The 24,568-nt window shown below is 46.4% G+C and overlaps 2 protein-coding genes, 1 long non-coding RNA gene and 3 pseudogenes across 4 annotated transcripts; 4 read left to right on the forward strand and 2 right to left on the reverse strand.

Moving 5' to 3' along the window:
• Nucleotides 1–1,715: 1,715 nt before the first annotated feature.
• LOC123138714 (ervatamin-C-like) lies at nt 1,716–2,757 on the reverse strand (annotated as a pseudogene).
• A 2,383-nt stretch (nt 2,758–5,140) lies between these two features.
• On the forward strand, nt 5,141–6,454 carry LOC123138715 (TATA box-binding protein-associated factor RNA polymerase I subunit B-like; annotated as a pseudogene).
• LOC123135550 (TATA box-binding protein-associated factor RNA polymerase I subunit B) lies at nt 6,027–9,044 on the forward strand. 2 transcript variants are annotated; one of them, XM_044554658.1, is made up of 6 exons: nt 6,027–6,307; nt 6,469–6,662; nt 6,923–7,215; nt 7,299–7,455; nt 7,914–8,038; nt 8,652–9,044. In XM_044554658.1, exons 3-6 carry the CDS (start codon nt 7,090–7,092, stop codon nt 9,042–9,044), a joined length of 801 nt encoding a protein of 266 aa, XP_044410593.1. In that variant the 5' UTR covers nt 6,027–6,307; nt 6,469–6,662; nt 6,923–7,089. The 2 variants fall into 2 exon arrangements, with proteins under 2 accessions (XP_044410593.1, XP_044410592.1); XM_044554657.1 differs by having other exon boundaries at nt 6,469–7,215.
• Nucleotides 9,045–9,110: 66 nt separating this feature from the next.
• On the reverse strand, nt 9,111–10,310 carry LOC123135551 (probable NADPH:quinone oxidoreductase 2). The gene is made up of 3 exons (XM_044554659.1): nt 9,998–10,310; nt 9,726–9,917; nt 9,111–9,607 (listed from the first exon to the last, which is right to left on the reverse strand). Exons 1-3 carry the CDS (start codon nt 10,092–10,094, stop codon nt 9,291–9,293), a joined length of 606 nt encoding a protein of 201 aa, XP_044410594.1. The 5' UTR covers nt 10,095–10,310; the 3' UTR covers nt 9,111–9,290.
• Nucleotides 10,311–12,665: 2,355 nt separating this feature from the next.
• On the forward strand, nt 12,666–16,845 carry LOC123133296 (TATA box-binding protein-associated factor RNA polymerase I subunit B-like; annotated as a pseudogene).
• A 168-nt stretch (nt 16,846–17,013) lies between these two features.
• On the forward strand, nt 17,014–20,183 carry LOC123133297 (uncharacterized). Its single transcript, XR_006465213.1, has 5 exons — nt 17,014–17,712; nt 18,004–18,059; nt 18,949–19,156; nt 19,777–19,902; nt 20,007–20,183. It is a non-coding gene; the product is annotated as an uncharacterized lncRNA (long non-coding RNA).
• Nucleotides 20,184–24,568: the final 4,385 nt, after the last annotated feature.

Genomic DNA, 24,568 nt, shown 5'->3' on the forward strand with positions numbered 1-24,568 from the left:
GATGTAGATGCACTACTGTTGCTACGTTTATAGCATGATAACGTTTGTATTGGAGGGATTTTGTTCCTGTGTTGTACAAGTAGCAAATTTAATGTTGTTCTTTGGTACACCTTTTCAAGTGTTTGAATTGTCAATTTGGGGACAAATTGGTTTTTGTTTTTTACAAGCAAAATACGTCAGGTCTAGAGTGCTTCGTTCCGCAAGTATGACACTTATCATTTGGACAAAACACAAAATTTCTCTGTAGGGAAAAGATTCCCGTCACCCGGCCGATTACAACGCACCATTCGGCGCTTCAGTCATAATCACATAACCAATCCAATTACAAATTAACTGCAAAATTCTAGGTCTGGGTTTTGGCGGGCAAAGACGACACCACTAGAGGAAGGAGGTGGGCACGGAAAATATGGCGCTTCTTGCTGCCGTCACCGCCACTGAGAAGGAGCTTGTACGGATGCATCTTGCACTACTTTCTCATCTCCACCAACATAGTATCAACACAGCTTCTGCAACAGAAGGCATGTGATTTTACCTGGAATTTGTATGAAGACCCTCGGCCTCCCTGCATCGGTATTCCTGCGCACCTGGTACATTGTCTATGGGTGAAGCCTCGGGCATGGAGATACCGTGATGACGGCGAGCAGACCAAGGGCGGACGCCGTCGCAGAGGTCCCGAGTCGTGTAAGAGGAGAGATATGGGGGACTGAAGCGGCAACATTTGCTTCTCCTTCTCTCCATCACTGCAACCGGCAAGCGAGTCGATCAGCGAGCTACTGCCGGCTGCGGCGGCGGCGGTGACTGCTCGCCTGAGACTGCTAACAAAACACAGAGAGATGGAATGTTAGGGTTAGTCGTTCCGTTCGTGGGCTTCACATGGCAGAAGGCCCAATCAATCACCTTTGGTTCATAGGAGTATTGTAGGATTTTTTTTTTGCGGGGTTAAAAGGGATTTCATTGCTCAAGCTGGAGGAAGCTCCTCCAAACAAAGTTCGGGTACATTAGCAGGGCCAGACCTTAGCCAAACAGCCGTCCTAGCTTGATTTGGTGCAGGGTACCTCCATATAAGTGCCCAGACGGCACGTTGCCCGTCTGGTGCCCTTTGTAGCAAAAATTCATTTGGAGCCCTTTGATTTTTAGGAATGTATCTCTATTCTTATGTGGGATAGGAATCAATCATTCATATTTCAAAGGAAAAAAATATTGGCCTAAACTCAATTAAAAAATCCCTATCTACGCATCAAATGGCATCTCTTTCTCTATATGATTTGAAATGCATGTCATCTCACTTCCTATCATTTTCCTATTCCTATATTATTCCCATGATTATCTGCAAATAATGTTGATTCCAAGATTAGTTGTGCTTACTGCAAATTAATTTCTTTTTAAAATTGTGGTCCGTGTAATTAACATATTTCCAAATTATGATTATGTGATGGATACATCATTGGTGTAGGGTGAGACACTGTATATAGGTAGTTGGATGGCTCAGTTCATTTGGATTCACCAAACTCGTGATTTTATAAGTAATAGTAGTGAAATCAAATATAAGAAGAAAGATAGAGAGAAATCAGAAAATACAATCAATAGCAGTAGTAGTAGTTGAGGTAGTGATGAATCAAATGAAAGAAGACGTCGTTGGATACATGTGCATTAGTTTGCTTTTTCAGATAGACTGCCATTAAATTATTTTCATGATATCATTCCCACGTTTCATACTAATTTTTCACTGGGTAAAACGCTTGCATCAGGATGCCACATAGGCCCTCCTTGGAAGGACCGGCTCCACGTGCCATGCGGATGTAACCATTTTCACCCCATTTTGCCCCCCATGAGTTCTTTATGATCCAGTAATCTATGCGTCTCTTAGGGTCATGGTCATCGGTGGTGCCGTACCCCACCACCAACATTGAGTGGGTCTGATCCGTACCACATGGACCCACAAAGACGCCTCCTCCATAGCGCCTGAAGGCGTTTGGGTCAACCACCACAACAACGGGTTGGGCTGCCACCGCTTGCATCAATGCCACCTCATCCTTTTTCGGCACCTCTTTGATGCCATCGATGGTGACGACAGGGTGACGTTTCGACGCCAAGCAGTAGCTATGCTTATAGGCAACATATGGGTAGTTAGCCTCTGTGGTGATGCCGCCGTGATTATAAATGAACTTTAAGGCTACTAGTGCGCCGCCGCCAACACAACCAGTACTTCCCTCGTCGCAGTCTATGAGCTGTTGTGCAGACAATGACACCAGGTTCCTCGTCTTGATGGAGTTGATGCCCTCCACTGCTGCTGCCGCCGCAAAAGCCCAACAAGCCCCCACAATCTCCTTGTATCTTCACGCTTGTCACCGCCGACGGGCGTTGGTCATAGCCTGTCATGCGCCAGTCCACATACATTGGTAAGTTGTCACGCGCGACAACAACTCCGTGTGTGAACTGGTCTTGCCTCCGCTTCCCGCTGTCCGGCCTAATGTTGGAGCAGCGACCGTACATGTGGTCGACCTCTTCATCAGTCATGTCACCGAAGAGGTTGAGGCTCAGCTTGTAGGGTGCGTCACCTTGGTTGAATTCATGGATAATGCGAGTGTTCTCCTTGAACACTTTGAAGCGCCGGGCCTTGTCGCTGAGGTCGCGTCCCACATTGTGACGCTTGCACCATCGCTCGTATAGTGCCCATAGGGACTCCTCAGATGCCAAATCACTATTTGTGATGTCCATGGCGTGTGTCGTCGGCGTAGTGGCAACAAGCACAATGGCCATGAGTAATATCATTACAATTGCTCTTGCCATTGTAAGTACTAAGTGGTTGCTTCGAGTGTCTTAGATATCTATCGGGTAGTGTGGAGTGTGCTAGGTAGCTTTGGTCCTACTTATATAGCCGAATTCTTAGTTGACTCGGAAATGCTGAAATAGTGGACCGACCCACAGGCAAGGTCGCCACTAGAAGATTTTGAGCTAGACGGTGAATCTAGTAGTAATTGTTCGAGATATTTGTGCATATCTAGGATATATCTCCATCTCCATCTCCATCTCCATCTCCATCTCCATCTCTATATCTATATTTATCTATCTATCTATCTCCTGTGCAGAGAGAGCCTTGGCTCAGTGGCCGTATGCATTCTTAGTTGGTGTAGAGGCTGGGAAGTGAAAATCTCCCCAATTTTTAAGGCGAGGCGAGTACTCGGGCGCTCGAGTCCCTTAGCCGAGTCCCGACCCCCGAGTCGCTCCCGCGAGCGTCCTCGGGGGAAACCCTAGCCGCCGCCCCTCGTCCCCCCCGTCGATCTTTCTCCCCCCGCCGCCACCGCATAGCGCCACCGGGCAAAGGCCGGCCGGCGTTGGTGGCGGCGGGGATCTTGCCCCTCTTCTCGCGGTTGGCGTCCAACGCGGGACGGCGCGGCGTGGGACGACGCTGGGCTGGGCGGGGCCTAGCGGCGCGGCAGAGGGCGTGCTGGGTGGCGGCACCTCTGCCTGGCGGCGGTGCAGCTGCGGCTTGAGGCCTCCCCAACGCGCGGCGGCTGTGGCTTCTCTGGCGGCGGCGCGAGTTTCCGGCGGCGGCTTGGCGACGTGGCGTGGCGGAGCTCCGGCGAGGATTCGGCGGCGGGCTGGAGGGCTAGGCGCCGTCCAGTGGTGCTGCCTCCGTGGCGGTTGCGGCTTGGGGCCCCGGACCCATCCGATCTGGATCTGGTGGTGCCGGGGTCTGGGCCATGGCGGCTGGCGAGGCATGGGATTCGTTGGGGCTTGTTGGCCTCTAGGCACCATGGGGGTGCCGGCGACGACGCGTGCCCTGCGTGGTGAGACTGCTGGACGTGGTGGTCATCTTCTTCCCGAGATGGCCGACCAGAGGCTTGGTGATCGGATCTCGAGATCCATCATCTTGTCCCGGTTGCGAGTAGGGGAGACATGGTTGCCGGTGAAAACCGAGCCGACGGCAGGCGATGGCGGCGTTCTCGCCGTTACCTTGATGAAGGCATCGTCGTGTAACTATTGTCGACCCACTCGTGCTGCTCCAGGGGAAACCCTAGGATCTGGTGTTTCAGATCGGACGATGGCGGCACTGCGGTGTCGTTTCTCTCTTGGAAGCATCGTTTGCGGAGCAGCGCTGGATGTCATAGACAGGAGGTGGAGCGGCTTCGTCTTGCACAGAGCTTCGGGGGTGATGTCAAGTCATGCCTGACCGACAGGTGCTACGCTTTGTCATGCCTGGTTGGCAGGTGCTACGCACGACAGATCTTCCAAGGACTTCAAGCTGTGTCGGCTGGTGATACCTGGCAGCATGGCGCTGAGGTGTATCAGTGGCGACCGCGACGTGCTCAGCTGTTTGCGCGCAGGGAGGAGGTGCCGTTTGGCGCTGTGGTGGCGTCGACGATAGCTAGACCAAGCAAGATTGATGCATCAGTACAGTTCTGAAGATGGAGCGGTGGCAGTTGGCGGCGGCGGCATCTGAGTGCACGCCGGACCGGTGAGACCCATGCCCGGCAGGCGTCCTGGATGGGTTCTCAGGTCTTAGACGTTAGGTTTGGCTGCGATGTCTGTTTGGTATTAGGCCCAGGCTATCTGCGCCCCTTCATCAGCTGGATAGAGGTGCTTAGACGGCGGCTTTAGTCTTACTGTTGTATTACTTTGTAAGGTCTTGTGAGAATAATTAATAAAGTGGTCGTATGCATCGCCAGATGCAGAGGCCGGGGGTCATCCTCCTTTTAAAAAAAAATCTATATACTAAGTGGGCTTGTAGAGTATCCCACCATTGTCGGAGGAGAAAATCCTAATCTTGAACTATTGACGCCAAGATGCACTTTTCCAGTATACCCCTAAACTACTTCTATTGTCATCCACTTAAGGTGTGATGTTTGGCAACCCCAAAGTACCCATTCGGTGTGTTGGTATACAATATTACCATTTTCCAAGGATGTAAGTAGAAATTAACATCATACTGAAAAATACCGACAACATAACAATGATTCTATCTCACAGTAATTCATAAGTTGGGTCTTTTTTTGCAAAAGAATTCATAAGTTGGGTCTATCCAACAAACATTATTGTGCCAATAACAATATGCTCTCATTATTGATCGTATCCTTGTTACTTTAACAATGACCATGATGAAAACAAATCATTATCAATACATGAGTGTCCTAGAGGCATGACGGATCCATTTGGTATTTATGTTTCTACACATGCAATTGAGTTTCCCCCTGAATGTCATATTCAAGAATCAACGCAAGTATAATACAAAAATATAATAAACTTTATCATGAACATAGAAATACAATAATACAATTATTATTGTGTTAGACATATTTCCAACAATGTGTGTTGTACTCTCATGAATGAATATATGTGAGATATAATTCTGCAATCTATCTATTCGACTGGCATCGGATAGGCGAGAAATCGAATCTTTTGCCCTAGTTTACTTCTAACTTTGATAATTCCCCCCCCCCCCCCCCCCCTCCCTCTAATTGACGGATGGGGTCGGGACCACTAGCCATTAGCACAGCCATGGGGCAAATCATCAAACCCCGTGTAAAGTGGAGCAAATGATCCCCTCTTCTTCTTCTTTTTTGAGAAGGGACAGGCGCCTCTCTCTCCGTCCGGTCCTCCACAACCCAAAACTGCACAGCATTTAGCCCAAAGCCCAGTACCCAAGAGAAGCCCAAGTCCAGCCCATCTAGCATCTAAACAGACAGGCAGGTCCCGACGGCGACGGTGGTAGCTGCGCGGCGGCGAGGTAGGTCGCGAGCGGCGTGTCTTGGGCCGTGCGGGCTGGTCGGCGAGAGGGAGCATCCGCCTGGTCTGCCCGCGTCACGCACACCTACGGTCCCGACGACGAAGAGGACGGCTTCTTCACGTGCCGCCGGTGCGACGCCGTCCAGGCCTCCACGCAGGTGACCGCCGCCGACCGCGACGATTACCCAACGGCCGGCAACCGGTACATCCGCCGAGTTGTCATCCCCCGAACAACCAAATCCCCCGCTCACACTCCCGCGCCCACGCGCGCCCCTGCCGCTCCTCCCCTCGAAGAAGAAATCGACGAGCCGCGCGACTTCGTGTGTGGCGCCGAGGAGGTGGGGGCTCGGGTGCGGTGCCGCTACGTGCAGGGGCTGCAGGTGATCCTGCACCAGCAGCTGCAAGTGCTGGTGGAGAGGTACCGGGTGGGCGCGCTGGTCCGCGGCCATGGCCGGAACCGTCTGGATGCGCTGGGTGGCCGCCTCCAAGGTGTTCGACGGAATGTGGGCGCCAGTGGCCGAAATTAAGGTGCTCGCCGAGGCCGAGGCCGCGCAGAGACTGAAGCTCTCCGCCAGTGGAGGTGTTCAGTTTACGCCCTTGTTGAGTTTGCCATTGAAGGACTAGGACAAATTTAATGAACATATGTAGTATCTTCTGTGTGAAGGCGAACAGCTATTGCCATTGAAGGACTACAACAAATTTAATGAACATATGTACTTATGTAGTATCTTCCGTGTGCAGGCGGCAGGAGGTGAAGTGTGAATGGGCGGATGAATCCTTGCCTCGGAAAGACAGGCGAAGGGTTGAGTTCATCTTTCTGCGGTCATTGAGGACGATGCTGCCACTGCACTCGACATTGTCCGTCAGTTTCTTGGCATGCCATGTTGCCCGGGAAGCTCTCCTACCGACTGATATTTATAGGTGGGCAATGGAGGGTAAGCTTCCTTAGGTGGCAGTTTTTACCCAAGTTCACAAGCTTCTTGGGAGCCCTACAAAACACTGCCCTTTGAATGTGAGGCAACTCTTCAGCAGTGGCGGAGCTTCAGCAAGGCTACATGGGCCATGGCCCCCCCCAGCTTTGCACCACCTCCTCCTATTATAGCCGGCCCATGGGCCGGGGAAAAACCAATTTCATGCAATTTAGCCTACCCAGCCCGCCCAGGAATTTGCTGCAAGCTCCGCCACTGCTCTTCAGGCCAGTCCGAGTTGTTGGAGCGTGGCAACTGGAAGCTGCAGCTGGGTTCATCGCACGAAGAATAGGCTTGCAGCTTACTTCAGTTAATTTTTATGCTATTGCTCAACGCTACTTGAGTGAGCTGTCTCTGCCGGTAGAAAGATTCCTTCCTCGTGCTCGTAGCATCTATGAGTGGGCAATGCCTCCAGAACTCTGGTTGTCCAGCTAGGGCCCCTACATGGGTCTCTGTAATGGTTATACTAATAGTGGCTCTAAGACTTCAGTATATCATCAATGGTCAAAGGATATGGAAGGTGAGTATTCCATATGGAGTCACACTTTTAAGTCATGTAAGATCGGCCGCAAATATGATGGGATGGACTACTCTTTTCTTCAGGAGATTTGCGAGGCAGCAAGAAATGCAGGTGGGTCTGACCGTGATGCAAATTTATCACCATCTATGAAGCCTGATGGAAGCACCAGTGAGGAATTTGGCACAAGAGAATTGCTATGGACTCTTGTAGATGCCTATGATAAAACTGACGTTGCACATGGTAACTGTTTGACCATTGCTTTGCATCTAAATCATTTTTTTTTCCTTATACTCCCTCCGTTCGGAATTACTTGTCGTAGAAATGGATGTATCTAGATGTATTTTAGTTCTAGATACATCCATTTCCGAGAAAAGTAATTCCGAACGGAGGGAGTAATATATTCATGTCAAAGTATATTGGATAAAAAATTTGTGCATGTCATTCTCATCTATTTAATATAGATTTTTCACGGTGATATGTTTGTTCGAATTATAATCTTTTGAGTCGACTGAATGCTTTCTAGGGTGTCACCTTTTTACTACTCCCTCCGTTTGGAATTACTTGTCGCAGAAATGGATGTATCTAGACGTATTTTAGTTCTAGATACATCCATTTCCGAGACAAGTAATTCCGAACGGAGGGAGTAGATCAAACTCTTAGTAGTGGTACAAAATTGACTAAGTTTTCTAATTCTGCAGACTATTCAAAGGACCTTCACTCATATCTCACATACTGCAAACATGTTTTTTTCCCTGGGACTGCATGTTTAGTAGAAGAGGAGCACTTGATAGAGATCTTTCAGGGTCTGTACAAAGGACGGGAGGTAATTCACCCGGCCTGATGTTGTTTTCAACTCTTATTCCTTTTTTTTTCGTCGAAGCGGTGAAACTGTATTGTGCCTCTTGAAGATTGTGTCATCGTGGATTACTTCTTAACTTATTTAACCCCTCAAATTCTTGGCATGATCTAATTTTTTCTTGCTCAATTTTATTGTACATCTTGGATTTTTATTGTCATTTTGAGGAACTGCCAAATTGTAAATTTTAAATATCAACATTGCTATTCACAAAATGTTACCTATTTTATTCTCAGGACATGTTCATTTTGGACTTCATATTTCTACTGGTGTCGCCTTTCTGAATCTTGAGTGCAAAACCAATAACAATCTTCTATCTATGGATATTATTTCAGGAACAAAATCAGCATGAAAGAAATCATAAATGATTGTAGAAACCAACACAACTGTTATTTTTAGAGAAATAGCCAAATTATAAAATTAAAGATAAAGCGCAAAAGGTTATTATTCATAAAAAATAGATTTTATCTGCAGCATATTTTAACTTGAAATTTGTACAAATATAGCACCTAAGGATTGTCTACACGTCTTTTTGGGGGTGCTTGTTGTTGCTTGGATGGCTAAACCTGCTGCACTGTAGGGCGAGAATCCTAAAGCGCACAGTGATGACATGCGAACCACAAATGGAGTGAACAAACGAGGCCGGGATGGAACTTTTATCAGTGTAAGGTGCTTTTCTGCATCATCATCAGGGATACAAAGTATCAAGTCAGAAATGGAAGACCATGGATTTTGGTACATGCTGCCAAGGAAGTGGCCACGATCAGATGGTTACCTTCACTATAGAAGGAAGACAATGACTGGTCGTCTTGTTTGTGCTGATTATTACCTGTTGATACGCTCATTTGCCAAGCTTGGGGAAGTTGATATTAGGGCTATTCATGCTTCTGTGCTAAAACTTGAGAGGAGACTTGTCTGGATAGAAGAAAGAACAGGCAGAAGCTTGGGTGCCTTACAGAATCTACCTGGCTAAGCAAATGACGCCGGCATGTTACAGATAGTAAGGCTGCCCATATAACAAAATTACCAAGGGGCAAGATAATAAACATAGATTTGCATTAGTGTGCCACCGAAATGTTCAGTCGCAGATGAAGAATCATTCCAGATACCATGGAGCATCAAGGAGCATATGGATTTGGCTTTTGGAGTTTGTGACGATCTGCTCAGACAATCTAATGAGCAGAGCACTACCACTCGTTTGAAGACACAAATGGAGGCATCAGTTCCCCTGTTCAGACTTGCCCTGGAGCCTGAGGGCGAAGGCTTGCAGCGACAGGAGCATCCTCCTGACCTGCTCCTTGGTCTCCGAGTCGATCAGGTCTCCGTCGGCGTCGAACTTTTTCGGGGGCAGGTGTGCCTTGGTGAAGACCTCCGGCTTGTTGATGAAGTGGATGTCAAGAAACACCCCGACCTGCCGGATGTGGTACTGCGACCGGCTGCCGCCGGAGCCGCCCGACGCGCTCAGCATCGCCGCGGCTCGGTCGGCCCAGCAGTTGGGCGGCCGTGACCCCCAGTCCAGCGCGTTCTTCAGAGGGCCTGGTCGGTAGGTAGGAGAGCCGCAGAAAGCAGATATGCGGTTAGAGAAGGAAGGAAGGAAGGAAGGAAGGAAGGAAGGATTCCGGCGGAGTGGCAGTCAGGAGAAATAATCGGGCACCTGAAATGGAGTAGTTGTACTCGGGCGAGGCGAAGAGGAAGCAATCGGCCGAGCTGACCTTGTCGCGGAACGCCTCGACGGCCGGCGGGAACCGGCCGTTGACCTCGAGGTCGGTGTTGAGAAGCGGAAGCTCCGAGATGTCGACGTGGTCGATGTGCAGGCCCGGGATGGACTCCCTGCAGATCTCCGCAGCTGGCTTCACACCCAGGTCGTCAGCCACACGAACTAATAGACGGTAAACAGGAAGGGGACCTTGAGTGCAAGGGACTTACCGGCGCGGATGAGGCCGGTGTTGGCCGACGCCCTGCGCAGCGAGCCGGAGATCGCCGCCACCCGCAGGACGGTCCTTGGCGGCGCCGGAGCTGCCATGCGTGATGCACTCTGGAGGTGCAGAAAGAAGAAAAGCCTTAATCTGGTGCAGTGGCCCTTTCACTTTTATGCCGCCTTATCGACAACACCCGACCGACGACTCACCACCCATCTGGCATGGTTGGTACGCCCCCGTCTCTTTCCACGCATCACAATTTATAATTCCACACAAATACCCGGAGTTGAAAATGACCAGAATAATTCTAATAATAATTCGACAACATTTGATCTACTCTCTTGCAATATCTTGCAGACAAAGTGGCCACAAACAACCGCATCTCTACTTAATTTGTGATATATGGCAGCTATTTGCTGCCATACTGATTATGCGCACATTCTAGATTTTATTTATTTATATATGGCAGCTGTTTGCTGCCATGTTTATGCTACACTATATCTGCATTTTCTGGACCTTTTTCGCTATATGTAGCTGTCGTTGATGGTTTATGTGGCTATCAGGTTGTGCTTTTGTTCAACCATGGAAACCGCTCTAGTTGAACCGGTCACATACATACTGTTGTTCCAAAATGGCAGTTGCCGTAAGAGAAGAAAAAAAAAAGCACAACCTGATAGCCACATAAACCATCGATGTGTAAAGAAACCAAGGAAGCATGAATGCCATGAAGGAAAATTTAATACTGTCACGATGTGTATGAGTCATAACAGAACCATTGGAATTTGAAATCCAAAATTAGCATATCTTGCCAACAAATGATTTAGGCGCATAAATTTGAGGTTCGTGAAGTAATTTTACAGATCTAAGTGTTGGTGGTTTTGTGAACTTTCATTTACAAAAGTAAGGGCAAAAACATTAAATCAACGCATATAATTTTGAGTTACTATACATCCTAGCAGTAGCAGAATAACTTGAACGTTGGATGATTAAATTGCAATGTTTATTACAAAGAAGTCGATCGGAACTAATTTGGAGTTATGAGCATGCAAACCGCCGCTCGGTAGAGTCGATGTAGCTTCAGTAGCCGCTGCTGATCGAGATAGGCAAGCGAATGATGCAAGGTGGAGCGGCCACCTCCCACACTACCCCATGTTGATGGGGAAGACCACCATCACAAGACGAGCACATCTGCTCAACACTACACTGCCCTCTTCTGCAGTAGGGCGGGGACCTCATATACAACGCCTTGAGCGGCGACGTGCTGGACCGTATAGTGCATAAGGGTGCGCCCCATGGGCCGCCTGTTCGCCTGCTTGTGCTTGCTCGTTTTTTCTTCTGTTGTCGGTATGTTATCTCAAGGAAGAAACCGGCTGGCTTTTACTGCTAATTTTAAAAAATTGGCGAAATCAATAAGTGTTCATGAATTTGAGAAGTTTTCCCGTCATGAATTAAAAAAATTGTTCATGAATTAAAAAAATGTTCACAAGTTTCAAAAAATGTCACGAATTCAAAAAAGTTTGCAAATTTGAAAAAAAAACACGGCACAACATAAGCCCATGTCAACTCCACTAACCCAACTGCAGCCCATCTAACATTAACAGGTCGAAAAAAAAACCTGGCACTTCTGCAGCTAGGTGATCCACTGCGCGGCGGCAAGCTAGGTCGTGAGCGGCCACTCCCATGGATGAAAATGAAAATGCAGTGAAAACTTTCTGCTCTTTTTGGAAGACAAATGAAAAAGGGGAGGAAATATGAAAAAGGGAACGGGAATTTACAAAATGAAAGTGGAAATGGATTTTTTTTCTACATAAACGGAAACAAAAACCGGTGTTTTTCAGTGAAACAGACGTGGAAACTGAATTTTCCATTTCCGTGAATATGGAATTTTTGTTTTTACTATAGGCTTATGGCTGCTCTGTAGCCCAACCACCAAACAACACACAATGAACAGAATGGATCATTTGAAACCCAACTTCTACTACCACATCCGTACTCAGCTAGAGCCTATGCGCAATTGTCCAGTACTAATGCAATACTACCCTAAGTTGCTAACATAATCATATTATTTTATAGCCATGTTACCAATTAATTAAATTATTATTTTTGTGTATTTCTCAAATTCAAGGGGTTTTTAAGATTCGGTCAACGCCCACTTCTGTTTTCGTGTTCGCTCCGTGTCTGTTTCCGGTAGTATCTGTTTTCGTATTCATTTTCGGGCTTCTGTATTCATTTCCGCTAACAAATATGGTAGCACTTAGTTTCGTCTGTTTTTACTCCGTTTTCATCCCTAATGCACACGGGTGCGGCGCACGGGTTGCCTGTTCGCCCGCTTGTGCCTGCTCGATTTTTTTTCTTCTCCTATTGCCTTTTGGTATTTTGTCTCAAGGAGGAAACCAGCCGGCTTTTGCTGCTAATTTTTTAAAAATGGCGAAATAAAAACATGTTCATGAATTTGAAAAGTTTCAAGTCATGAATTAAATATATTTGTCATGAATTAGAAAATGCTCGTATGTTTTAAAATTGTTGCGAATTCAAGAAAGTTTTGCAAATTTAAAAAATATTCACGATTTCTTTAAAAAAAAAACACTCCACAACATAAGCCCATGTCAACCCTACTAACCCAACTGCAGCCCATCTAACATTAACAGGCCGAACAAAAAAACCCAGCAGTTCTGCAGCTAGGTGATCCGCTGCGCGGCGGCGAGCTAGGTCGCGAGCGGCCGCTCCCATGGATGACGACGGCGGCGCCTCCCCATCCCACCACGGCGGCTGCGGACGAAGCATCCGCCTGGAATGCCGATGCGGCTTCAAGGACGACTACAGCCTCGACGACACCGAGGACGGCCGCTTCTACTGCGGGCGGTGCTACGGCGACCTCGACACCCAGGCGACCGCCGTCGACCACCAAGATTTCCAAACCCCGGGCAACATGTCCTTTCACCGAGTTTCCCAGCCCACCAAAACCCCGGCGCCCTACCCAATTCCTTACCCCGGGCAACCCCCTGCTGCCCCTCCCTTCGAAGAATCCCACGAGCCGACTTTGTGCCTGGCGCCGACCCGGAGGAGCTGGGGGCTCAGCTCCGGCGGCGCTACGTGCAGGGGCTGCAGGTGATCCTGCACCAGCAGCTGCAAGTGCTGGTGGAGAGGTACCGGGTGGGCGCACTCGTCTGCGGCGTGGCCGGAACCGTCTGGCTGCGCTGGGTGGCCGCCTCCAAGGTGTTCGACGGAATGTGGGCGCGGAAGGTGCTCGCCGAGGCCGAGGCCGCGCAGAGACTGATTAAGCGCTCTGCCTGTGGAGGTGTCAATTCTAAGATCCTGTTCAGTTATCACCATTCAAAGACCAGAACAAACTTGATCAACATATGTAGTGTCTTTGTGTCCAGGCCAGCAGGAACCTCAAGAGGTGAAGAAGTGTGAACGGGCGGACGAAGCCTCGCCTCGGAAAGACAGGCGAAGGGTTGAGTTCATCTTTCTGCGCTCATTGAGGACGATGCTGCCGCTGCACTCGACATTGTCTGTCTGTTTCCTGTCCTGTCATATTGCCCGGGAAGCCATCCTACCGACCGACATTTATAGGTGGGCGATGGAGGGTAAGCTTCCTTATGTGGCGGCATTTACGGAAGTGGACAAGCTTCTTGGGAGCCGTCCAAAACACTGCCCTCTGAATGCGAGGCAACTGTTCAGGCCAGTCCGAGTGATTGGAGCGTGGCAGCTGGAAGCGGCCGCCGGGTTCATAGCACAAAGAATAGGCTTGCAGCTTCCTTCAGTCAATTTCTATGCTATTGCTCAGCGCTACTTGGATGAGTTTTCTCTGCCGGTACAAAAAATTCTCCCTCATGCATGCTTGCCGCGTCTATGAGTGGGCAATGCCTCCAGAACTATGGTTGTCTAGTAATCCAGCTAGGGTCCCTACACGGATCTGTGTAATGGCTATACTAATAGTGGCTCTAAGAGTTTAGTATAACATCAATGGTCAAGGGGTATGGGAGGTGAGTATTCCATATGGAGCCACTCTCATAAGTCATGTAAGATCTTCCCTAAATATGATGGACCCAACTTTTTTTTTTCTTCAGGAGATTTGTGAGGCAGCAAGAAATGCAGGCGGGTCTGACTGTCATGCAAAATTACCGCAATCTATGAAGCCTGATGGCGGCACCAGTGAGGAGTTTGGCACAAGGGAATTGCTGTGGACTCTTGTAGATGCCTATGATAAAATTGACGTTGCACATGGTAATTGTTCGACCATTGCTTTGCTTCTACATCAAATTATTTTCTTGTAAAATATTCATGTCAGGTTTGATCCTTATGTTGTCCATTAGCGATTTATATATTTACCTCTTATGTTACCAATTACATGCTATTCTAGCTTCTAGCACAGTAGCTATATCAAGAATAGGACGTAATGGTAGGCATGTCTTATTTTGTATGTTACTACTTAATAGGTTATACCCTCCTGTCCTATGTGTACAGCCACTAATCTATCTTGCGATGGTAATTTTCAGTTACTGGGGTAGCATATGTATGGAGCATGGACCATTGTTATAGCTTTATTTTCAAATTTTAGGACATTTACTTAGTAATAAACTGGCAAGAATTGCTAGAATAAAATTTATATTGTTGTAATGGATAGAAGATGTATGTGTGGAGTTTCTGCCCTTGTTTGCAATAAATAACTATTCACATTTCCGGGATCTCAACCTCCCCACTTATAAATAGAGAGCTTCATTATGCTTGTTAGTGACTAATTGAACATTTATGGGGCATTTGCACCAGGCAGCATTAGGGCATGTCCAACTCTCCAGGTTGGACAGCTGCTCCAGCACTCCACGTAGGATCAGATGGTCCAGTTTGCCAAAAGGTATAGCTTGCAGACACAAGCGGGATCCTGCAGAGGAGGCCGCTTCCTCACTGCCAAAAGTCACAGGACCGCGCCTTGGCTCCACTCATCTTGCGGTGGCGGTTTGATAAAGTGAAGTAGAGGACCTTGCTCCTGTCATACCTCAAACCACTGCTTCCATTGGGTGGTAAATGTTCAAATGGTGGTCTTATAGTACAAATCTATGTGGATGGGATGAGACCACCGCTTGGTGCTGCTACCTCTGTACATGCCCTTACAGAAATCAACAAATAATGCAGCAGTATCTTCCAGTGTAATATACTGTTTTCTGCTAGTACCTCTGGATTATCCAAAAGACATATTCTCATTCTTTCTTACACAAACATAGAGGTCTGACAAAGAGTATTCTAGAAGGGATCCCATGTTTCAAAAAATAACCAAGACAGAGCTGCACCTCTCTCTTTCTTTTGTACAGATGGTGCTCAGTAACTCCCCTTTAGTGAGAACAGAGCATCACTCTGTTGGCATGGCACGTGCGTGCGTGGCCAGCCCGCTGCGAGTTTTGGCTCTCTCGCCTTGTGCTCAAGGATGCCCCTTCTATTAATGTAGCCCCCAAGGGCTAGACCTGGTTGGTCTGGTTTGTTATTATCATATAATATGTCAAGGGCTTAGAAGTACAATAATTAATGTCAAAGTATATTGGATAAGAAAAATGTGCATTCATTCTCATCTATTTAATATAGATGTTCATGCTGATATATTTGCTCAGATTTGTGTCTGAGTGAATGCATTCTAGGGTGTACTTTTTACTAGACCAAATGCTTAATAGTGGTATAAAATTGACGAAGTTTTCTAATTCTGCAGACTATTCGAAGGACCTTCACTCATATCTCAGATATTGCAAAGATGTTGTTTTTCCTGGGATTGCATGTTCAGTTGAAGAAGAGCACTTAATAGAGATCTTCCAGGATTTGTACAAAGGACGAGAGGTAATGCACCCAACTTAATGTTGTTGTCAACTCTTATTCCTTTTTTATCCGCAGCATATTTGAACTTAAAATTTGTACAAATGTAGCACCTCGAGGATTATCTACATGTCTTTTGGTGGCGATTGTTGTTGATTTGATGTCTAAACCTGTTGACACTGTAGGGTGAGAATATAAAAGCTCACACCACAAATGGAGTGAATAAACGAGGTCGGGATGGGACTTCTGTTGGTGCAAGGTGCTTTTCTCCATCATCATCATCAGGGATACAGAGTATCAAGTCAGAAATGGAAGTCCACGGATTTTGTTATATGCCGCCAAGGAAGTGGCCAAGATCAGATGGTTACCTTCACTATAGAAGGAAGGCAATGACTGGTCGTCTTGTTTGTGCTGGACATGCTGATTATTACCTGTTGCTACGCTCATTTGCCAAGCTTGCAGAAGTTGATATTAGGGTTATGCATGCCAGTGTGTTAAAACGTGAGAGGAGACTTGGCTGGATAGAAGAAAGAATAGGCAGAAGCTTGGATGCCTTGCAAAAGCTACCTAGGTAAGCAAATGGTGAGAAAAGACATGTTTCAGGCTGCAGTTTTTGATGGATTTGCCAAGTCAGTAATTGGTGATGAGTTATCGTGCTATTATTGAGAAAAGAGATTATGTTTGTACTTTGTAGTTCGGATCTCATGATCCTGGACCAGACGATGAGGATTCAAACAACGGACTCCCTTGCTAGATCTTGCTGTCAAAGTGACCAGGAACAGTAAACCGTATCTCTACTTGTGCTAACAATTCCCATGGAGATGTCCGTAGACCAAGAAGCTTTACCAAGAAGTTATAGTCATCATCTCCGAGATTTCTCGGCTCAATTGTAAAAAATGACCAAGGCCACTATGAAGTTTATTTTAGTTGACAAGTTTTCACCCTTTCTTATTTATGGAATATCCACCTCACTGTTTGTATGTAGTAATATATTTTGTTGTACCAGATTGTTTTCTCCACATGTCCATGGAGCGTTGGTTGTTTCTTAGGTTATTAATTTGTTTTGTACTCCTGGATTTAGCTAGGGATACACACTACAACGAATACCCCTGTACAACAACACATATCTACCAACGAATCAATCTATGTGTTGTTTGGGCAACCTCCCACCTCCCCACACCTCGCATTAGGCTAACCTCCCATACCCACCTTCACATTATCTCTAACTCCTCCGTCAAGTACCACGCAGCGAAGCCAAACCTTTTTTCTCTGTGCCCACAACGCCTCCGCCTCTGAATCTGGCTAGCTCCGGCGCCCTGCCGCGCCGCCGCTCACCGGACCGACTACCCCTCGCTGGTCTCCTCTGACCCCTCCTCCATGGCGACATCCTCCGCGCCCCTACACGCGGCCCGCAGCCACAGGTCGCCAGCGCGGCTCCTCTGCTTTGTCGCCCTACTACCCCACTACATCTCCGCACGCATGGCTGCCAGCTCGGCCTTGGCGGTGCTACTCCACCTTAGCTACCTCGGCCCCGCCGTCGCTGCCGGTTCAGTAAGCCACTTCTCCCCTGACCCCGTCTTCACTTACCCTATCTTGTTCTTTGTGTGGCAGGCCATGGCGGATTCTTTGCCAGTCATCGTGACGATGGTCTGCGCTACCTTGATCACTCGGCCAGACCCAACGCCGCCGGCGCTGGCTTGCACCGGCATCCTTTGTAAGTTAGAGAATGCCTAACGATGATGGTTTGTTCCCTCCCCTTTTCAGTCCTGTCTTTGAGGCTGCAACACTGAGCACTTACTTGTGTACCTCTATCCTTCTCCTTGTAATACTGTCACCATGTGCGACATCGGACACATGGATGGACTACCAGAGAAAGGACCTACTCGGCACATCCTGAGTCCCTCTGTTCATCCAGCCTAGGTATGGGACAACTACCATAATCCCTAACTACCGACTCCCTCCAATCCTAAATCAAAGCTGCATCTGCCCACTTAAACCCCTCTGATAGGCGTACACACTAGAGCTTGAACTTGTAATTTATTCTATTCTATTGATGCTTAGCATTAGAGTGAGTTGTTTGGTCCAATTTGTTTTGGCATCGGATTTGCTGCAAAAAAACTGTTATCAAACGGAATGATTCTGCAAGTTTACTTCAGTTGAATTATAGTTTATTAATATTTTGTATGCTAATGCCTACTCATGCCGATGCAGCCATACAATCGTGGAAGTTATTAATGCAACTAATGTACACAGAAAACCAACACAAGGTACTTCTTGCCGCAAGAAAACAATGTGTAATTGATCCATTGATTTTTTATGTATGGAATGCATAGTTTAAAATCGCGGGCGAGAGGGAATCGCGGCCCAGATTTTTGCCGTGACAGATAAGGAAGAAACGGCACAATCGCCTGCGATAGCGGCGCGATCTCCCGCAATTCTGGGAAGGCAGCAAATCGCGTGGTGGTTTCAGATCTGCGATAGCTTAGACCTTCCCCGCGATTTTAGTCTTTGATGGAATGATGAATTCTTTGGGATCTAATGAGTTGTTCTCAATCAAAGAAAGTAGTTTTATAATGGATCTTTTAGTTTAGTATATTTGGTTATTCATTATTTTTGTGTGTGATTTATGATGCTTAGTGGCTTCATGAGAGGAAATTGCGTTTTGTTCATCATGTTCAAAATCATTGTTAAATCTGAGGCGAACCTAGAGAATGATTTTCTACTCATACCTAAGGACTAATGCTAAACCTAGCACTGAGGTGATGTGCATCATATATCTTAGCACCAAGGAGTAGTTAGTACTGGCGAAAACTATCTAGTTTGAATATGCAGCAGCAGGGATGCATTGATGGGTGCATAAATTACGTTAGTACTCTCCTTGTGAATGGTCGGTTCTTTGTGATGGTTATTTCATAGCTGAAATTTTGGAAATAGCAAGAATATCAAATACATGTTATATACAATGCTCAAATACGGTGGTTTCACCAATGTTTTGCACATGGATGTCTCAGATAAAGAGCTACCTGGGCCTTCAGCTCCATTTTGCATTTCCGGTTCAACTGTTTACGAAACTTGCTTATTATACAGAAAGCAACTTAGAAAGAAATTGTATCATGAGTTCCTCATTGACTGAGACTTCCATGGATCTTATCACAGGATACCAGACTGTTGGTTGCTTTCAGACTTGCCTGGAGGAACTGGCGACAAAATACTCAGAAACCAAATTTGTGAAAATAATTTACAGAGACTGTATTTGAACTTCCCAGATAGGAATGTTCCTACAATACTGGTGTACAACGATAGTGCTATCAAAGGGACTTGTGTCGGTCTGCAGAAGTTTGTTGAAAGAAACTTACACCTAAATGTAAGTTACACAATCAGTTATTATTATGTTAGTTCAAGTTTTCATTTTGTGAGGTTAGTACAAGTTACTCTTCTTTATTTAGATGGTTGGACAAAAAAAAGAGCTGTGTGTGTGTGTGTGTGTGTGTGTGTGTGTGTGTGTGTGTGTGTGTGTATCTTAAAGTTGCAATTACCCAGTGGCAGTATACAATTTTTTTGGATATTACGATCTAGATGCCTTAACGTGACCATAAACTTTGACCTTAGGATGGGAGTTTTATTTTTGTGCCAAGATAAAAACATGTTCATTATGACATGCATGTCTACAATGCTAGATATATGGTCCTGATGTATGTTTGGCTTGCGAAATATGAAGAAAAAAAAGAGCAAGGGAACAAAGTTTTAGACGAGTTCCTAACAGTGGAATGCCTAGTTCAGATCTATTCATTGTTACAATTAAATCGAGTCTCTTATGGGAATAAGAAACGACAAGGATTTTTCGTGATCATTCAGATTAAACTGAACTAATGATAGCCTTCCTTCAACAAAGGATGAACTCCAGAATATTTAAGTGTACGTGTGGGCTTCCATCTGTATACGCTAAGTTTATTTCAGTTGTTGCATTGGCGCTTTGCTACTCAGACCGAATATTGAGCGATTGGCAGTGTGGTGATGATTCATCTCGTAACAATGTCATAGAAGGTGATCACATGAAGTTCATAGGAAAGGTTATCGACCAGGATGATGAACTGTGGGAAGACGAAGATGGTAGTGACTAAAACTTACACATGGCCTTCAACCTTTATATGTTGCTCTGTTTTTATTCCTTTATTGACCTGATTTAATAATGATACTTTACGCATTCATGTCAGTTGTTTATTGCGGAAGATTTCCAAGATAAAGGGATGACGCATGGCTAAGTAGTTGATTGCAAGGTGGAGAATGGCGCTGACACCAGACATTGTAGAATGTCATTTTCATGGTCGATGTATAGAAAATCATGTATGTACTATTTGGAATGTGTTCCATGTAATGCAACCGAGTCAATTTAATATATGAGATATTTCTGTTCAATGGATTACTACTCCTGTGCACAATCGGTATCGAACTAATAATTATTGTTCGCAATATAAAAAATTCATGCTATGTATAGAAAATAAAATTATCTTGTGTAGGTTATCTACCAACGCATAAGAAGTGTTGTTGGTCTACAACTATATATGTTGCTACCTTCCAACGCATTTTTACGTCGTTTACCAACGCAATTATATATGTTGTTGTAGACCCTTGCAACGCCACCAACGGCAACGCATAATAATCCATTGGTGTTGACCTTAGCAACGGTCATAGGGACATAAGACAACGCATCAATGCGTTGGTGAAGGGGGGTTCCTGTTGTAGTGTACTAACAATAGAAAAAATAATGTTGATGTCTACATGAAATATTTCTTCACTGTTGTTGTGTATTCATATCTCCAAGCCATGGTTAATTGGTCAAATTGAAAGCCTAATATCAACTTGCAGATCAATTTGGAAAACTTCCCAAGGCCATTCTTTGCATTGTATACCCATTTTCATTTAACCCATGATATATGCTAAAATGTTTTTTTAATTAATGATACATGCTAAACTGTTATTTTAACGCATGATATAAGCTAAAATGTTGCCCCATCATTGAATGCGAAAGGGAAAAATATGAAACACATGAAACATTATTTTCTGGCTTCCCGGCAATTAGGGTGAAGGGTTCCGCTCCTTTTTAGGGGGAATGTATCTGGTGCACCGGTGCTTGTGGTGCTACTGGTGCACTGCAAAATGTTTCAAAAGAAAAAACTGAAAAAGTCACATTGACACAAACACTAATGTAAGTTGTCACAATATTTCATATCAACATTTGAAACATTGCAAGAGATACAAAAATGAAAATTCTGACATCAATGTGATATTGGGTCAAATCTAAAGCCCAACTTATTTTATGTACTGTTCAATGTCGAATTTGCTATTTTTGTACCTCGAGCAATGTTTTGGATTTTGATTTGAAATTTTGCGACAACATACGGCGATGTCGTCTGAATGCACTATTTTTCAAAAAAAGTTGAACATTTTAAAATGCGCAACGGGCATTCAGTAGCACCATAAGCACTTGTGCACTAGATACACCAGCTTTTAGGTGTTTTTCTTCAATCTTGTTTAGCGTTTATGTTTTGCTTAGAAGGATGAGCCCGCGCCGGCGCCCTGAAGATGGAATAAGATTCTTCCCCACTTGGGGCTAGCGTCTCCGTAGGGCATGTGGAGGTATGACTCTGGCGGATCTCGTGGGATACGGTCGGTGTTTCTTTTCGGTGGATCTGTTCTAATCCAGTCTTTGTTCGTCTGCATTCTCGTGTCTATAGGTTGGACCCTTTTGATTTACACTTTTCTTTCATCCGCGACGGGTGTTATTCTGATGCGCTGGCTCCTTAGGGCCTTAGCACGACGGCTTTTTGACTATTTAGTACAACAAGGTTTACTCCGCTCCAATGAGGGAGGGCGATGACAACAGCGTGCCTTCACTTGCTCCCGTGCTCGTAATTGTCATTAGGTGGTCTACCGATATGGGTGATTTTTTTTAACTTTTGGTGTTCTTTTCTATTGGCATGATGTAAAGAAAACCCGACGACCCCGCCAAAAAAAAAACTCGACGAGGGAAAAAAGACCAATAGCCTGTTAGGCTGACCTGTGGGCCATAGAACTGATTCTTTCTCGCCTGCAAAAAAATATAATAATAATAATTCTTTCTAATCGCCGTTTCCTCCCGCTCAAGCGCCAATCCCCCACCAAAACCTTCCTTCCCCTCCCACCTCACCTCGGCTTCTCCTCTCCCATCCCCACCGCCACCGCGCACGCGATCTCTCCCGCCGGCGAGGGCTCCGGCACCGGTGATCCGCTCCGTCAGCCTCTCCTCCCGTCGCCATCGCGCCCCCTGAGGTAAGGCTCGCTCACCCGCGCGCTTCGATTCCTCCGCCCCCCGCGCGCGCACGCGAGAACCCTCGCCGCCGCGGAGCCTAACCCTAGCTCGTCCCTCCTCCTCCGCCAGCTCCAGGTTCCCACGAAGGCGCCCCCGACCTCAAGCCGCAGCGTCGCCACCGCCGGGTCGCCCGCCGGCCTCGTCTCGCTCGTCGTCCCCTCCACCACCGATGCATCAGGAGGTACCTCTTACATGCCTTCCACTCCCCTTGAGGCTTAATTTGGATTTGTCACCTGATTCATTGGGTAGGATTCGCCGATCCGATTCACCTTACACTTGGGGAGAAAGGCTTACCAGTTACCACCCAATTCACTGAATTCATTTCTTCACGGTTCGTATTTCCACATTTTGCTTGCATATGAACTGCATAAGCGTGTCAAGCTATCTTACAACGGGAACATTCAGCACTTGTTATTCACTATATGCATGCATGTGCAATGAACCGTACCTTGTGCAGAAGCATACTGCTATTTGTCACACCAGCAACTTCACTTTCAGTATCTGTAGAATCAGATAGAGGCCCCAATTTTCCTAGACGTCTGAGAACTTGGTTCTTCTAAGTTTTAACGGCCTCTGGCTGCAGAGTTAACAATTAGAGCAATGTCAGTACAGAAGTAAGACATCTCTAGAAGTAGATACGAGGTAGCCAACTTCCTAAAAGTTCATAATATTACATTGTCCCGGATCAACTGCTTACAGTCAACTGAAGGAATAATCACGGAAACACACATTTGCCAAAATAGTTTGGACTACAAGAAAACTGACAAATGGCAATAAGCAGGGTTGAATGTCTGACAATAAATATATTTATCTTTGCCTCCCTATCCAACTTTCCATCAGCTATATGATATCTTAATACAAATGATGTTGCACCATAACACAGAACAATTGTAAAAGGGGGAGGGAAACTTTACCAGGTTTCTGCTTTTCAGAGGAAGAAGTAATTAGATCATTGACTTTCTTTTCAGTAGCTATAGTCTCAGTTGATTTTGCAAAGTTGTCTACTAGTTTCCTTGTTACATGCTCATCCTTTTGTCATCAATTTGTTCGGTTGACCTAGTAGAGGAATCTGATTTCTGTTATTGTGTTTCTCCAGATATGCTTCCAGGACCGCAACCACCTCTTCTTATGGGATATCCCGCTGTGCCGAGCGCGTCACCCTCAGCTGCACCCTCATCATCCGTAGGTGCCAGCATCGCCATTATCGCTATCGTCATCATCGCTTCGACCATGCTGATCTGTTGCATTAAGGTCCTTTGCCGTAGCTCCCGCCCCCCCTCGCTCGTCCTGGTCGCCATTTTCTCGCCACAGCAGCATCTCCCGGAGGGCCTCATCATTAGGAGAGTCTGACAGGAAGCGTGCGGCGGAGGCTGCAGCTGTTCATGCTTCCCTGGGGGCCAGTGCTTCGTCTAAAAAGCATGCAGAAGGTTTGGTTTTTGGGTTGAAGGTCCCTGTGCCATCTGCGCCCTCTCTACCAGAGGTGGAGCTGGTGATCTTGGGGTTGCTCGCTCAGCCCCCCGTGCTGTTGCAGCAGGGGATGTTCTGCTGCGTCTGCGCCCATGACTTTGCGTCGACAACTCTGGCAAGGAGGACGTAGAGGCTGTTGGTGGCTCTCGTGGGTGGCTGCACTCTTATCTGGCTACACTCTGGAGCACCTGGAGTGGACGCTCCGAGAGCCATTCCACTACAATGGTGTCCTCGGTGTCCTCAGGGTGCGCAACTAGAAGCCTGAGCCTGGTACCGAGCAGCTGCGGCAGTACTGATTTGTGTTCCAGGAGCTGGGATCATGAGGCAGCCGTGCAGAAGACGTAGTTCTTCGAAATTGATCATGTCAGAAACCAGGCAAGTTTGTTCCAAAAACTCTTAGCTGCACACCACCAAATGCTTGTTTTGAAACCTGCTACACAATTGCCCCTTGTGCCAATGCAGTTATGTAAGAAGCGTTTCCAGTTTGATATCTGGTCTCTTCTCATTTCAAGTTCTGATCCAAGTTCTACTTTCGTCTTTGCAGGCTGAAATGCTGTCATACCCCCTACCAAGAAGTAGAAAAGATGAAAAAAGATAGAGAGAAGTCTGTGTAGGACACACGAAATATATCACGAAAAGAGCATCATATCTCCGCATCAGAAAACAGAGATATCTGACAAAAGGGTTCTGTCTACTGTATGCCGTCCACGAAAAATCAAAGGTATATATAGGTGTGATTGTACCTGTTTTCCTCTTCATTAACTTGGACTCGGCCGTTGTTTGTACCCACTCCACGATGATTTTCTGTCGTTGCGATGTTGCTATTAGAATAGAACACATTAAAATGTCTTTTGTAAATGCCGCTTCAGTGAGTGTAACCAAGTACTCCCTCCGTTCCTAAATGTAAGTCTTTGTAGAGATTTCACTAGGTGGACTACATACGGAGCAAAATGAATGAAC

Source organism: Triticum aestivum, chromosome 6B (genome assembly GCF_018294505.1).
Source record: "Triticum aestivum cultivar Chinese Spring chromosome 6B, IWGSC CS RefSeq v2.1, whole genome shotgun sequence".
Classification (NCBI taxonomy): domain Eukaryota; kingdom Viridiplantae; phylum Streptophyta; class Magnoliopsida; order Poales; family Poaceae; genus Triticum; species Triticum aestivum.